The sequence below is a fragment of the Felis catus genome, chromosome A2, assembly GCF_018350175.1.
Source record: "Felis catus isolate Fca126 chromosome A2, F.catus_Fca126_mat1.0, whole genome shotgun sequence".
NCBI lineage: Eukaryota > Metazoa > Chordata > Mammalia > Carnivora > Felidae > Felis > Felis catus.
The window spans coordinates 36,367,655-36,383,383 of record NC_058369.1 but is presented as its reverse complement, the minus strand read 5'-3'; the positions used below and the strand labels follow the sequence as shown (position 1 = coordinate 36,383,383).

The window sequence follows — 15,729 nt, the reverse complement described above, 5'->3', positions numbered from 1 at the left end:
GACAGGCATACGCTTTTGTTCAAAATCATGTCTATTTACAGTTATTTATTTTAACTGTTTACCAAAAGCTATACATATCCATTGTGAAAACAAATGAAAAAAAGCAAACCACGGAAACATGTGAACTAGGGTAGTCCCCATTCCTTTCCCATGATAGCCGCTGTCAAGAGAAGGATGCTGGCTCAGTGAGACTTTTCAGTGTATATCCCAAGCTTTCCAGAAAGAGAAAGCTTTCTATGACACTATTTCATACCATGTCTTACTTCTTCAGGTCGCTTTATAAACACATCTCTTTTCATTCTTTTTAAAGCTGCCTAGCATCCACTATGTGAAAGACAGTATTCATTTAACTGATTCTCTTTTGATGGACATTATGATTGGTAACTGTGGGAGTCCATGGCTGGTGGAGGGGTTGGGGGGGCACAGAGAGGGAGAATAATGAATCCCAGCCAAGGCATGTACCTAACCCTTAGTTGATCTATTTAATAAAACCAAATTATTGCTTATCATGTTTCCTTAAGGTAGACCTCAACCTATATTAACATTTTTTTTTTTTGGTAATATATTTCTCCTCTGAATTTTGCTTTAAGAAATAACATGTAGGAGTCTCACTGGTTTTGCTGAATCCTGCGTGTAATATATTACTTAAATTGACTCACAAGTCATTTCTTTGCTAATGTTTCTTCATGAAATTGAGAAGCCCACGGAATGTAAATGCATTGACTAAAAACAACCAGGCTTTGTCCCAAAATAATGGTGAATCAGAGTCTGCACAGTAAATACTGCAGCTAATTTCCTCTCAGTTGCTCATGACTCACATCCCTTTCTTTACATTCACAGTTTCATAGAAATCGGTAAATATTGTTTGACACTGATCACAATCAGGCTTGCTTGTTCATTCCAGAGTTTAGACAAGGATCAGAAGACATTTGCTTTTTTCAATTTGCAGGGCTTTCCTATTTCATTTTCAAGACGTGCCGTTCAATTCAAAAAGGACCATTAACAGGGCATCTTGTGCTGTCGTCACTGCCTCATCCTCTCTTTTCTGGTCATTTTTGCAGGTGTCCACTCCATACCACTGTTTACTTTCTCCTCCTTCTGTTAAAATCCAGTGATGGATTTTTGCTTCCATATGTTTATTTTTCCATGTCCAAGCAACTTATGGGTTTAATTGGAGGGAGGATGTTCCATGTGTCACTGCCCTGGCCCAGTTGGTACAAATGAAAGAATCCGTGATTTCAAGGGTCATGAGCGTTGATTTATAAGAAGAAGGATCATGCTTCAGCTGTTTGCATGACCTGTACATGCAGCAAGTTACCTGTAGCCGAGCAGGAATGAAGGTCAGATGGGCAGATTCTGAAACAGGCTGGAATGGGGGACCCTGGAGATCCTTAGCCTCTTGAGCCCTTTGTTACGCATGCCCGCTGGCTTGTAATTATGTAGCTTAATGGGGCGCCTGGGTGGCTCAGTCAGTTAAGCTACCAATTTCCACTCCGGTCACGATATCGCAGTTCATGGGTTCCAGCGCCCCATCGGGCTCTGTGCTGACAGCTCAGAGCCTGGAGCCTGCTTCCGATTCTGTCTCTCCCTCTCTCTCTGCCCCTCCCCCGTTCATGCTCTGTCTCTCTCTGTCTCAAAAATAAATAAACGAAAAAATATATATATATATAATTATGTAGCTTAAGCACAGGCCAGGAGGGAGAATGTTTGCCAATAATAAGAGACTAACTGATGCCGAAGGCTATTTTGAAAAAAGGTTGGTCCAAGACCCACAAGCTGAAGCTTTCTGTCCTTTGCACATAATGTGTATTAGTGATAGCCTATGAATGTTAAGGACAATGTTTGTTGTATCTCCCAGTGGTATTCTTCGTGTATTTTGCCTGTAAGCCTTTCTCTAGTGAAAGGGCAGCGTTGTTTTCAGTCTGTGTAGTATAAAGATGCAGATCAAGAGGTTGGGAAGCAACCCAAAGCCTGTCTTTGATGTTCCATTCGCTGCGTAACCTTGGCCATGTTGTTTAATCTCTCTTTAAACTCAGTTTCTTCATCTGCAAGATGGTAATGCCACCAACTGCATAGGGTGTTTGTAAGAATTACAAGAGATTATGTTCAGCACTGTGCCTGATACGCATTCATCACTCCATAACTGGTTGTTGTTCATTGGTAGTGACAGAGAAAGACAATTTTTAAAGGTATGAGATCCTGCAACCCATATAACTCTATATGTTAACTAACTAGAATTTAAATAAAAACTTGAAAAAAAAACGGTATGAGAAATATTCTTGGATCACTGTTGGTTAGAGAAGGACCCAGCATTGCTACAAAGTCATAGTCCTAGTGTTCCTCTAAGAGTCCACACGCAGATGTTCTATTTTCAGAGATTCTTAAGCACTCTGCGTGAATTTATTAACCACAGTGCCCTAGGGCGTGATGCAAATTAAGAGAAATTTAAGATTCGGAGTTACAAACCACAAAAATTCAGAGTATTAAAAATTCAGTTCATAAGCAGTTTTTTTTTTCTTTTTAATCCTCCCTTTATGCATGAAATGTGTCATTGCAAACTCTTATGGAATGTGAAAATGTACCAGAACTCAACTTAATTTCAGATCGTAGGACCTTTGAACTTAAAAATTGTGAAGCTTTACAATAAAAAAAAAAAAAAAAAATGCAGACTGTGTTCCTACTAGGTTTTTATTGTTTGCTCAGTATTTCACGGAGAAATATAATTTCTTCACAAAGAAGTAGAGTGGCTCAGTGGCTAAGTGAAGCCTTGATATATGTCATGACTGATTTGTACCCCTCCAGCAAGTTCTTTGACCTGAAAAAACCACAACCTGTCAGAGATGGGAGAAATAAAAAAGGCATGCCAGGCAAGGTGTCATAGGCAGACCTTAGTGGGGTAAAATGCCTTTCACGATTTGTATCTTTGTGCATTATAACTGCTAACAAAGTCTTCTGATGTGCATCATTACCCCAGGGCATTTTGGGGTGGGGAAAAGGTTCCTAGCCTTCAGTTAACTGATTTCTTTTTTCAACTATTGGAATTCCCAAATGCCTAGAGCCAGATGTATTAAGTAACAAGCACAAAAGTCTTCCTGTTTCCTGGTCATAAAACTACAGGGTTCATTTCATTTAAACCCAGTGACTTGCTTACTTTTCTAAGCACAGCCATCTCAATCATTTCTCCCCGATCCTCGTTTTTCCACTATTGCCACGTGGCCAGGGAGCTCGATCGGGAAGCTCCTTCCGATGCTGCTTAAGTTTTAGATGAGGTTAACTGCGGGAGAAAAAGGAAAATGTGCTGCCCGGTCACACTTTATACTTCAATACCAAATAAAGTATGGTGTGGAAAAAAAAGAACGCAATTACAGAATGTCAACTGGCGACCGGTCCGTCCTGTTTGTAAAGTGTATAATTACCTCCGGCCACACCAATAATCAATCTGATTGTTAAAACCTTCTGCAGAGTCACCGGGAGGAGAACTCAAAGCCTACAGCATGGGTTTCAAATAAGAACCAGTTGGCTGGTTCTGGAGCTGTGTCTCAGCCTTTCTGGGTCTTTCTTTTCTCAGCTATCAAATTCTAGTAAGTCTGTCTGCTCCCTCTGCTTCAAAGATCATTGGAAGGACCCAGTGGGTTAGTGAGTTCCTTTACCAAGTAGATAATTTTTCCCTCACACCACATTCTGGTTTATAGAAGGGTTACTGAATACCACAGGTGTTTTTCTTCCCCTCCTGTAAGCTCATCACAGTTAGGATTTTAAGCGGTTCTTCTAAGACAAGGAACTCTCAGAGAATTGGTTCAGCATTGGGCAGTCTCCATTTCCATTTTACAACCGGAAGCAGGTGGAAAGAATTCAAGGCAAGCAGCCTGATTAGTCATAAAGTCTAATTGCAAGGGAGGCTGGGAAGGGTAGTCTTTAGGTGGGTGGCCATGGGCAAAGCCATAAGTCAAGGTGTTCTTTTACTAAAAGGAAGGAGGAAAAAAAGATCCTGAGAGTGATAAGTAGTTTCTGTCACACTGTGTTTGTTTTCTCTGAAGTCTTTTCGGGGGATGGTTTGTGAGAAACTAATCAGTGAGCAAAGAAATAAAACATGGTGATAGATTTTTGAATGGTGGAAACAAATGAGATGGAGGGTCGGTAGCGGGATGGGTGGAGGACACTTAGTGGGGTCAGGGATGGCCTCTAAAGAAGGTGACATTTCAGCTAGGTCCTGAAGGGGGTGAAGGAGTCAGGCTATGAAGAATGGGATGGCATGTTCTGGTCAGAGAACAGTGTGTGCTGATGGGAAGGAGGTAGGGACACTATAAAACTGAGAGCTTCAAGGCTTAGAGTTTTCTCTGTAAAAACAGAAGATGATGTGTGAAGAAGAGGAAGTGGCTGGTGGACCAGCAAAACCATTAGATTTCATTACTTAATCTATTAGTTTGTATTTCTAGGCATTTACCAAGTGGCTGAGTTGTTGGTGCATGTAGAGAAATGAAACATAGCTCTTTAATAGAATTGACTCGTCCAAATGCCGAGAAAACAAATTAGTACATAAAGCATGGAGAAAAACAAAGTTCTCTGAAAGGGGATAAACAGGAAAGGCTTCTTTGCTTTGTACTTGTGACTAAACATTGGTTTGGTTTTAATTTGTTCATCCTTACGGAACAAATTTCTAATGAGAGTGCAGTGTTCCCAGTTTTACATTTTAACAACAACAACAACAAAAAGAAATAAGCCCATGCTGTTTAGAAGGACCTTGAGCTAGTACTTTATATTCTTTATTCCTTTTAAGGAAAAAGCCAAGTCCCTGTCATTAAGGACACGATGGTCCATCTGGAAAGAGAATTATATTCAAAGTTGGGGATTTTACTGAAGTATTTAATGCAGTTTACAACTGTATGCCAGGTGTGAACCTCCAAAAGAGCCATGCAGGTGCCCGTGAACAGCAGGTCAGCCCTGGTTGTATCATACACGTGCCGTGAGCACTCTCTTGCATGTATTAACAGGAAGTCATTAGGTCAGTCCTGGGAGGTTAGACATTCAGCTGCAAAGGAAATCTGGGGAGATGACATCCTCTTGGATGGTCAGAGTTTTATATTATGCATTTCCTGATGCCCAGAACTTCTTCATCTGAACTTTTCTAAAATACTCAGAATGTTGTACTCTTTGCATTTAAGATGTGATGTTTTATGTATGGAAGGTTATGATATCACATCTCAAAAGGTAATTTTTGTTGCCTGAGTGTGTCCCATTTGGGTGTGTTGCATAGTTTTTGTTCAGCACATGTGACACGGTTAGCATGGCCTCTTCTAGTCTGATCCGTTGTTTCCAGTCCTTCTGGTGGGTAACATTTCCATTTAGAAAATGTGAACAACCATTTGTCTCTAAAGGGATTACCTAGCGGAGAAAAACAGAACCCCGATGTTGATTATCTTGGAGGAACATTTCATCTTCTTGAACACACTCTACCTGCCAAACCATAGGTATATCACCAAAAATTCTCCTCTGGGTCAGGCTTTCTCAGTTTTTGCACTGTTAACATTTTGGGCCAGATCATTTTGTCCTGAGCAGGGTACGATATTCAGCAGAATCCCTGGCTTCTATCACAAGATGCTCGTAGCACCTACCCCTGCCGTGCGATAACCAGAAACGTCTCCAGATATCACCAAGTGGTCTTTGTGTTGTGGATGAGAGTAGGGAATGATGTAAACCGTTGTTGGCTTGAGAACCACTAGTCCAGAAAAATGTGAGGGCCCTAGAGTCCTTTCCTGCAAATGGCTGTCGTAATTGCTGGGTTCCCCCCACCGCACCCCATGAGGTAGATCTGAGAATTACTCCATATTTTTATAAACTCCATCAAGTCGTCTTCCCAGATGAGAGAGTCATGATGATGTGCTCTGATTGGGCACTGTGGTTTTTGAGGCTGGTTGTGCCATATCTGCTCCCATTTAGCTTTGTGACCTTGGCCAATTTATGTAAACCTCTCTGAGCGTCAGTTTTCTGTCTTGAAAAATAGGGCTAAAAGTAGTAACTCCCCATAGGGTTGTTGGGCAGACTCACTCTGGGTCATAAAAGCACTTGATGGATGGAAGGTTGGCCGGATAAAAGGTGGCCATTTGGCTTTCTTTTTTCTTTTTTTTTTTTCCATTTGATTTATTTTAGAGAGAGAAAGGATGGTGGAGAGAGGAAGGGGGAGGGAGAGAGAGAATCTTAAGCAGGCTCCATGCTTAGTGCAGAGCCTGACACGGAGCTCGATTCCACAATCCTGGGATCATGACCTGAGCTGAAACCAAGAGTCGGACACTCAACCAACTGAACCACCCAGGTGCCCCAGTGGTCAGTTTGCCTTTCTAAAAGCCCATGATCCTGCAAAATTCTGTTTTTTTGTGGGACTCCAGAAGGCAAAACATATCCACTAGCTTGATCGTGGGTACTCAGAGTATATTCATCAAGTATAACTTTTTTAAAATGAAAAAAGAATATATCACTAATACAGTGATTTGGTTTTGCTTCACGTTACAGCAAGGGATCGCCCAATGTGAGTCATTGTTTGACGTACAGTCATACACTACGGCTGTGACTATCCCAAATTTAGTCATTTCCAGGTGAACCTGCAGTTAAATGATTAACCTATATTATAAGTGCTATTAAAAAAAAGCCTCTGATCATGTCTTTCCTATTCTTTCTTGGTGGTATACCTTTGGGTGACATCTAATTTTGATTTGGTAAGATTCAGAAAGGTAGTTTGTTCCTTTCTGTCCAAAGCTTTCCCGGAGTCTTTTATTACCCCGGGAGCTCCCCCTCGCCTGTGGCAGGTGCATACTCCTCAGCATTTTTGCACTTGCCAAGGCACGTTCCTTTTCTGGGTACCCCAGACAGGAGGGAGCTTGCTGCCGTGCGTCTTTCTGTGGGCGTGCCCCTGACCCGCCCCTCCCTCCTCCTCTGTGACCTCCGTGGTACAGGAGCAGTGAACAGATTTCCTACCTAGAGGGTGTATCAGGAAACCACCGATGAAATCAACAGAAATAACAGCAGATTTGACAGAGGTTGAAACTCGCAGAATTGGAACCTGAGTGACACAAATGTGTCAACAGAAAAACTTGATTGTTTCTCATCAGTGGAAAGACAGATGGGGATCCACACGGCTGTTTCTATGTCTGTTTCTGCTGTTAAATGGCTGTCCTCCACCTTCACAAAGACATGAGAAAATTAGGGAATCGGGCTGAGAGTCCTTCATAGCAGTTGTAACTTGCTTTGTCACTCTGAATGTTTACTCTAAACCAGGCCCTGGGCTAAGTGCTTCGTGAACATCTACTCACCCAATCCTTCCAACAGCCCCCTGAAGCAGGCGTTGCTCCCATTTTACAGATGAGAAAACGGACACAGTAAAGTTAAGCAATTTACCACCATCCCCCCTCCAAATAAGTGATGGAACTGGAATGCAACCCGTCCGTACACTCTACCATCCTCACCCTAGTGGCCATCACGAATTAAGTCTGCGTCATTCCAGCTCACCTATGCTGTTACAGGCACATGTATGGAATCACATTTTCCATGAACTTTTTAAGACTTCAGGTGGGGAAACGGCTTTGCCTTTTAGACTTGAAGATTCAGGCTCGGTCCCATAACTTCTTTTGCAAACCCAGTTGCCATTTAATTATTTCAAATTCTTTAAATAAACCGAAGCCCTTCACCTTTTATGTACGGGTTTTGCTTGCAGGCGGCACGTTTGCTCTCAGTGCAGGGACATGCCGAATGAAGGCAAAAGCGCTAGTGTTTCACATTTGTAAGTGATAAGAGGGGGGAGGTGGTGGCTTTCAGAGATCATGTTTCAAGTCCAGCCCTGGTTTTTTTTATGTGTGTGGGAATGGACGCAAAGAAAAACACAGCTGAGCTGCATTGTGGCTCTTCCTGTAGAACCTGTTCGTGCCCAGGGTGAGTAAACCCTGGTAGAAATGTCTCCCTCAGACAGCCTCCAGTGAAATCCAGTGCCTGGATTCAAAGCAACTTACTTCCCAGCAAGTAGCATCTGGATACGCACTACACCCCCTTTAAAAACGTGTGTCTCTCTTCTGGGAAGATCTGCCAGGGAAAACTTTGCTCTGTATCTCGCTGATCAGAGGAAGGAGTAGAAGTGGGGAGGTGTCACTGGGTAGGCTTGCTGATGTCAGCCGTGGGAGGCTCTGTTTGTGAAATTGAGTTACACCTAGGTGTCTTATGAAACTCCGTTCACAACTCACCGGAGCTGCTGTCTGGGAGAGGGGAGGTAGAGCCTTGGGGCTTTCCCTCAGATTTCTGTCCCATTTTTGGAATCTCTGGATTAAAAGAAATGAAAGCATCTTGCCTATGGACATTTTAGGAAAGTGGTATGTAGCCTTAAACTTTCACTAATAACTCTCTCAGCCTCAGTGATTGTAGTTACGCTGTCTGTATGTCGGGCAAGAAAGGGCTGTGTTTTTAGTGCGTGCTGATTTATGTCACTGTGTTTGGGATTGGGGGTTCCAATTTGCATGCTTTTGTATCCTAGTTACCTGTGCGTAGGGACTTGAGGTTCACACATTCATGAAAAGTCTTGGCTCAAATGGTGGTGCTGAGGGTGTGTTGCAGAGAACTTATTATTATTATTTAGAAAATTGAAATGCTCCTCTGAGATTCTTTGAACATAATTTCAAGCTCCAGCCAAAGTGTAATAATCATCAATGGTGAGACAAACTCAACGATGAAGTCCGAGTGGAGACGAAAAGCTGAGGCTCGGGCTAGTACAAGAGGATTGGGAATGATCCCAGAAAATACAGCAGGGCGTTCAATCTTGTTTGAGACATTATTGGGTTTTCAGTCATTTGCACATTGCTAGTTAATTCTGTTTCTCCCAACCAATTGGCAAATGATACTGAGCGCAGCATTAGCGTGTCGGCAGTGGGAATATACAAGTGGGTTCTATTTACAAAAACTGGAGGCTCCAGTTCAGAAACCAAGAGGGCAATCCCGCATGTACCCCCACCCGACCTTTGTTCCAGTTCCTGGAGCTAAGTTTCCGTCACATTTAGGGGAACTCTTGCAGGCGGGAAACTGGTATCACAGAGAATCACCTCTGCTTGGGGTTCCGTTTTACTTTCACTTTGCCTCCTTTTGAAATTTAATCTGTGGTTCTACTAAAACACCCCTTTGAATATCTTTCCACTTAAATATGAAGTCAGCATCTTTGATCAGAAGGCATGTGCTTACCGGAATGTGTGAGGATTTTCTTACTAATTCTCTTTATTTAGTTGAGTCAGGGGGAAAAAATAGTATGCATGTTCCCTATACTTGCCTGGTTTTATAGTTCAAGGAAGATTTATTAGTGAGCTGCAGATTAGTCAGAGAAAGGAATAAAATGGTTTCAGGTTATTGATTTGTAAAAAGACTGTGTCACATATTCGTGTTTTGCCTTAGTGTACCTTCTTGATTATTTGGTGATTAAGATGGGTTTTAGGGGCGCCTGGGTGGCTCATTCAGTTAAGCATCCGACTTCAGCTCAGGTCATCATCTCACAGTTTGTGGGGTCCAGCCCCGCATCGGGCTCTCTGACAGCTCGGAGCCTGGAGCCTGCTTGGGATTCTGGGTCTCCCATTCTATCTGCCCCTCCCCGACTCACACTCTGTCTCTTTCTGTCTCTCTCAAAAATAAATAAACTTTAAAATTTTTTTAAAAAAACAAATGGTCCTAGCTTTGGTAAAAATTAGTGTTCATTAAAGCTCTATGTTTTTGTTTTGTTTTTTTTCTTAATTGCTTAGCTATTCCAATGGAAACAGCTTGAGAACTTGTATTTCCGTGAGAAAAAATTTGCCGTTGAAGTTCACGATCCACGGAGGTGAGGATGACAGCCTTTTCTTTGTTTGGTTCCGGTGACTATCTGAATAACGCTACTGGGGACATTCATGTGCAATTTTTTGCGTGTGGACATATGTTTTCATTTCTCCTGGATATACTGGGAGGGGAATTGCTGGGTCAAATGGTAATTCTTCCTTTAACCTTTTAAGAAACTGCCACACTGTTGTCCAAAGTGGCTACACCATTTTGCATTCCCACCAGCAATATGTATGGTTCCATTTTCTCCACATCTTCCCTGACACTTGTTATTTTTAGTTGTGTTTTGGTTGCTTTTTTAATAGCCATCCTGGTGATATATAGCGATAGCCCTTCTGGTTTGGATTTGCATTTCCCTCAGTTCAAAATGGTGGCCGAGCATCTTTTCATGTACTTCTTGGCCGCTGGTGTGTCTTCTCTAGAGAAATCCCTTGTTCGTATCCCTTGCTCACTTTTTAACTGGGTCTTCCTGGGCACTTTAAAACAACGGTTGCCAGGTTATCAACATGGATTGAAGTCAGGATTGGAGGCGCTCCAAGCTCCTCAGAGGAATTCATTTTCAGTCCTCAGTGTTTGCCTTTCAGACATGTTGGTGGATGCTCGGAGGTTAGAGGGATGGGGGCAAACAGCTGTGACAAAAAGATGACCCCAAGAGACAAGTTAGATTCCTGCACAGAACACTGTACCCTTGTCCCTTCTTCCCCGCAGCATCTGCCTGCCCTCCCCCACCTTCCTTCTCCTTTCACTCTCTCCTCCTCTCACCCTTTCTCCTCTTTTTATCTGGTGCATAAGCCCTACGCTGGACCAGTTTCAGACTTGCATATCTTCAGACAACATTATCATGTTCATCCTCTGATAATGTCATAGCTGGACAAGTCAACCTAGATCTGAGCTGTTCTTTTACCTTGAGGAAGGCGCTGACCCTCCCCTCTTGGCGGTTTTGTCTTTGAAGTATTACCACATTTATTCCCAGACTCTTCTGATGGCCACACATCCTGTGGTTTTTAACCAAACGTTTCTGGTACAGCCTCTAATTTGCCTAGTTCTTATCTGCTTTTGAGTATGCGTGTACGCATTTTTGAACATGCTAGTTTTCTAAAAAAAAGAGACTATCCAGGTGCAACTGGTTTTGTCATAAAAGGAGAAAATCAGAAGCGTGGCCCCTGTTGGCATCAGTAGAGCAGCAGAAAAACAATTAGGTAGATGCTTCGTGATAACATGACTCACTGGTTACATTTTGTGTTGTGCTGGGCCAGAGGTGAATAATTCAAATGCTTTCTTTCATCTTTCAGGATTTCTGTGTCAAGAAGAACCTTTGGGCAAAGTGGCCTCTTTGTGCAAACGTGGTATGCAAACCCTTCTCTCATCAAGTCCATCTGGGTAATGGCAATTAGTCAGCATCAGTTTTATTTGGACCGGAAGCAGAGCAAAGTAAGTAACAAGAGTGCTTCTTATGGGAGCCGACTTCCCTCCCTCGTTTGCTTTCTGTTCGGAAGATAAGCTTTCTCAGAAAAGATGCGAGCACGTGGGTTTTTGGTCTTTGAGTTTTAATAAATTTTTTGACCACCTGTTTTAATTTTTCTTACATTTAAACCACGGGCGGGGCTCTGGGTGGCTCAGTCGTTTAAGCATCCGACCTCACTCAGCTCAGGTCATGATCTCGCAACTTGTGAGTTCGAGCCCCGCGTCGGGCTCTGTGCTGACAGCTAGGAGCCTGGAGCCTGCTTCAGATTCTGTGTCTCCTTCTCTCTCTGCCCCTCCCCTGCTTGTACTCTGTCTCTCTCTGTCTATCAAAAAAAAAAAAAAATTAAAAGACGGGCAATATATACCTGATTTAAAAGTTCTAAGACTCGCCAATTTTTGGCATGTGGGCACGTGTCCACAGGTGATGTGTTCAGGTTAATGGTTGAACTATACCGTGAAAGGGATTCATGCATAGTTATTTGAACATTTGAGCTGTAAGCTTAAGTCTCCTATGTTTTTCTTCTGAAGTGTCACGTTAGCATATAAAAATTCTGAGTTGTGCTTCGTGTGACATACTTATCCCATAGCAACTTAATCATTGTATCAGTTTGAAATAGGTTCAGTCGAGTGAATTCTGTTTCAATGTTGTATACCTCTTAGGCAAAAATTCCTTCAGCCAGGAGTTTGGATGATATCGCGATGGATTTGACAGACACAGGAACACCAAGGGTCTCCAAAATGGTGACACTGGAAGCAAAAAGTCAGTTCATCATGGCGAGCAATGGCAGCTTAATATCTTCAGGTAATGTTTTGGGAAAGTATGAACAATCTTTATTTCACTGTTTTGTAGGGGTCAGCAGCCACTTAAATGCATTTTAGACCCATTATTTGGGGAATAAATAAGCATATCAAAACCTGCAGCATTGCAGCATAAACCAATTTTTTTTTTTAAGTATAAGGAAAGTTAAATTATAAAAAGCTTGTATAAATAACACTAGATACAACAATACTGCGTGCTCAGGGTAATTTGAAAGGACATTTTCTCCCCATACGTTCTATCAGCTTCTTCTCCCAATAATTAGTTTCTGTTCAGACACTCGGCTAATTCTCTACTTAATATATAGCCAAACGTGACTACAAGCTTCAAACTTGACCCCAGTCCCACCCCCCACAGTGTGATTGCTGCCGGAAGCCCTTCCTCTGTAGAAATTCTGGAATCTCTTATCACCAAGTATATGTAACTTAATTCAAATGAAATTTCCCATCTAAATCCTATTGTCAGCTCTTAATCTGAAGCACACAACATTCCTTTGCCTTGCTTGCTTGCTTTCTAAAAGGACATTCTAAACAATTATCTCCAGGAGCATCTTACCTTCTCTCCTGCTCAGAAAACTGAAATTCTTCCTTGGGTGTGTCTGAAACATTAAGCATTTTATCATCGCTTCTAAACTGACTGAGCCAAAATACAGAAGGTATATATAATTACCAGGCTCTGTTGGATGCCCAGAAGCCTGAGAAACTGTTCTCCAGTTTCCTTTTATTATGTTCAGAAACAAGGAGAAAAGAAATAAATTATGATTTAATAGCAGGTTTCACTTAGAAATCCTTTGTCCTTTAAAAAGGAAGGAAACACGCCTCGGATAAACCTTCCCTGCCCTCCCTCCCAATCCCTCCAGGTTCTCAAGACTCAGAAGTTAGTGAGGAGCAGAAGAGGGAGAAAATCCTCGAGCTCAGGAAGAAGGAGAAGCTCTTGCAAGAAAAACTCCTGAAGAAAGTCGAGGAGCTTAAGAAGATCTGTTTGCGGGAGGCTGTGAGTGTCTTCTCTGGTCTGGGGGACGCTTCACTTTGTGTTTGACAACCCCGGCCTGTGTCAGTTATCCCCCTCTCGATTCGGTCCTGTTTTACAGGAGCTCACGGGCAAAATGCCAAAGGAATATCCGCTGAACGTCGGTGAGAAACCGCCTCAGGTCAGAAGGCGTGTGGGTGCCGCGTTCAAACTGGATGACAACCTGCTGCCCAGCGAGGAGGTATGAGCATCAGCGCGAGCATTTCTACTCGCCACACGACAAAAGAGCTGTCAGCTGAATGCGGTTGACTTGTCCCTTTGGTGCTCGAGTCACCGCTGTACATTTTTATCTCGCGCTCGCCACTTGAACGTGACACGGTAGACCACACGATTCTTTCTTTCGTGCACCGTCTCTGTACATTTGAGTTGTTTCTGACTTTTTTACTCCTCCGCACACAGGGAGCTTGAAACAAACCCCAACTGTGGGTAAACTGAGGAACGTTATTATGAGAATTAAGAACTCTAGCGTTAGACTCTTCTGAGCAGAGAAACCTTTGACAAATAAGTTTGCCCATTCTGAAGTCTCATTTCCCAGACCTCAGTTTCTTCATCCATAAAGTGGGAGTAATCTTTGTTCTTCCCACTGAGGGATGCAAGGAGTTTCAATGAGATAATACGTGTGCAGCATTCGGGTATAATAAAGTTCCAGTATCCAGTGTTTTCTCTCATCTGAGTCATCGGACAGTAGGACCCTACTCCTGCTTCTTGCCCAAATTTAGCCATCTTGGCTTTAGAAATGGTAGCAGTTTCCATCATGATTAGAGTGAGCTTTGCAACTTATACAGTATACCCAGTCCTGAGCTAAGTAATGCACATATTATTCTCATGTAACCTTTGCCGTATTTTTATAAGGTAGATGTTATCTGCATTTGAAATGGAGATGCACAGAAAAAATAAAAGGAAAGAAAGAAAGAAATGGAGATACAAAATGAGAAAAACCTGTAACATTAGAAAATTTCAGCAGTGTTTCCAGGGTCATGCAACCAGGAACCATTAGAAAGAGAAATCAAACTCAAATGTATCTGTCTCTAAAGCTATGTGTGTTAACATAACTGTCTACATCTGTGAATCTTGGGTTAAGAATCTCTCCTTGAAAAATATCATCATCACCCAACCAACTAACTGACTGCAGGGCATTCCCTTCTTTAAAAGAAAAAAAGTCGGATTAGTGATAAGTTGAGGTAAATAGATGAGGAAGGTTTGCCTTCCAGGAAAGTGTTTGAAGTTACATATGCAGTAAACTTAGGAAGGTTTTATTCTCAAAGAGCACCTGATTTGAAAATGTACAAGAAACGGTATCATTGTATAAATGCAGGACCCTGCTCTACAAGAACTGGAGAGCAATTTCCTAATACAGCAAAAGCTGGTTGAAGCTGCGAAGAAACTTGCCAACGAGCCAGACCTTTGTAAAACCGTGAAGAAAAAACGAAAGCAGGATTACACGGATGCTGTGAAAAAGCTTCAGGACATTGAAAACGCGATAAATGAATACCGGATCAGATGTGGAAAGAAACCCAGCCAGAAAGCAACAGTGATTTTACCAGGTTTGTAAGAAGTGAGGTTCCTTGAGTCACGTAGTCGATGTATCCTTGATGGTATCTAGCATTTCCAAATTAGTTCATTTGGTAAGAGATAAAAGAAAGAACACGATTAAAGGTAAGTTTCTTAGGGTAAAAATGGTTTGGGAATTCAGTGTTACAAGTATGTGAACTTGGTTTATGGTGACCTTCTCACTGTTGTAACACTACACTATTGCGTTGCTTAAATTTTCAGGATGAAACAGCATTCATGGCCATATTCGTTCATGATATGACAGATTCACCTTTAACTGGCCTGATGTCATTGCAAGAAATACACTCAACATTACGGAGTAGTAAGAGAGCTGGGCCTACCCAGTAGTTTCTGAAAGGTTTTTAATGCAGGGACCATACATTTTCTTAATACCTATGTAACATTTGTGAATAGAGCTTTTACAGTTCCTGCCATGTGTGGAGGCTATTTAAAGATAGGGACAAATGTGATATACCATGAAGTGCAGAAAGCGGGGTATAAAATTGTAACCACAATATGATCCTGACATTATATAAATATGCACTTACAATAACTGGTTGGGAAATATTTCAAAATACTAGTAGCTGTGGAATTTCAAATAATTTTTTTAAGTAAATTTCTTTATCTTCAAAATTCTCAACGTTATATGCCTAAGACTTTCATATTCAGGGAAAAAGTACACTGAAAATCTCATTTAGGTAGATTCCAAGTCCAGTTGGCCTTACTTTATCAGCATGGTTTTCAGCCTTGATCACTGGTTGAAATATGCTTATATTTCTTTGATCCCAAGACTATTTTTTCCACATTTAAACAGCTGTGAAATTTGAATAATTTTTATACTAGATGGTGTATTACCATTGTAATTGGCAATACTTTTTCTTTTTTAAGGGAGACATCAATAGTTATATATCTTAGATTTGATGAAATATGGTAACTAGGCTTATAGAATAGTTTAGGGCCGTATGATTTATGAAGCAGAGATATGGCTTTTGTGAATGCACAGACATCAACGCACAAATGTTAGTCAGCTACAGCTG

General features: G+C 41.8%; 1 protein-coding gene across 12 annotated transcripts in view; it reads left to right on the top strand.

Annotated features, from left to right (window-relative positions):
* The window catches only part of FRMD4B (FERM domain containing 4B), a 356,794-nt gene that overhangs the window by 321,849 nt on the left and 19,216 nt on the right, over window positions 1–15,729 (top strand). For all 12 annotated transcript variants that reach the window (XM_045053138.1, XM_045053139.1, XM_045053143.1 and 9 more), the window contains 6 exons: window positions 9,759–9,835; window positions 11,124–11,262; window positions 11,956–12,097; window positions 12,972–13,105; window positions 13,203–13,322; window positions 14,457–14,685. In XM_045053138.1, coding sequence (XP_044909073.1) covers window positions 9,759–9,835; window positions 11,124–11,262; window positions 11,956–12,097; window positions 12,972–13,105; window positions 13,203–13,322; window positions 14,457–14,685 — 841 coding nt within the window. The remainder of the gene's footprint in view (window positions 1–9,758; window positions 9,836–11,123; window positions 11,263–11,955; window positions 12,098–12,971; window positions 13,106–13,202; window positions 13,323–14,456; window positions 14,686–15,729) is intronic.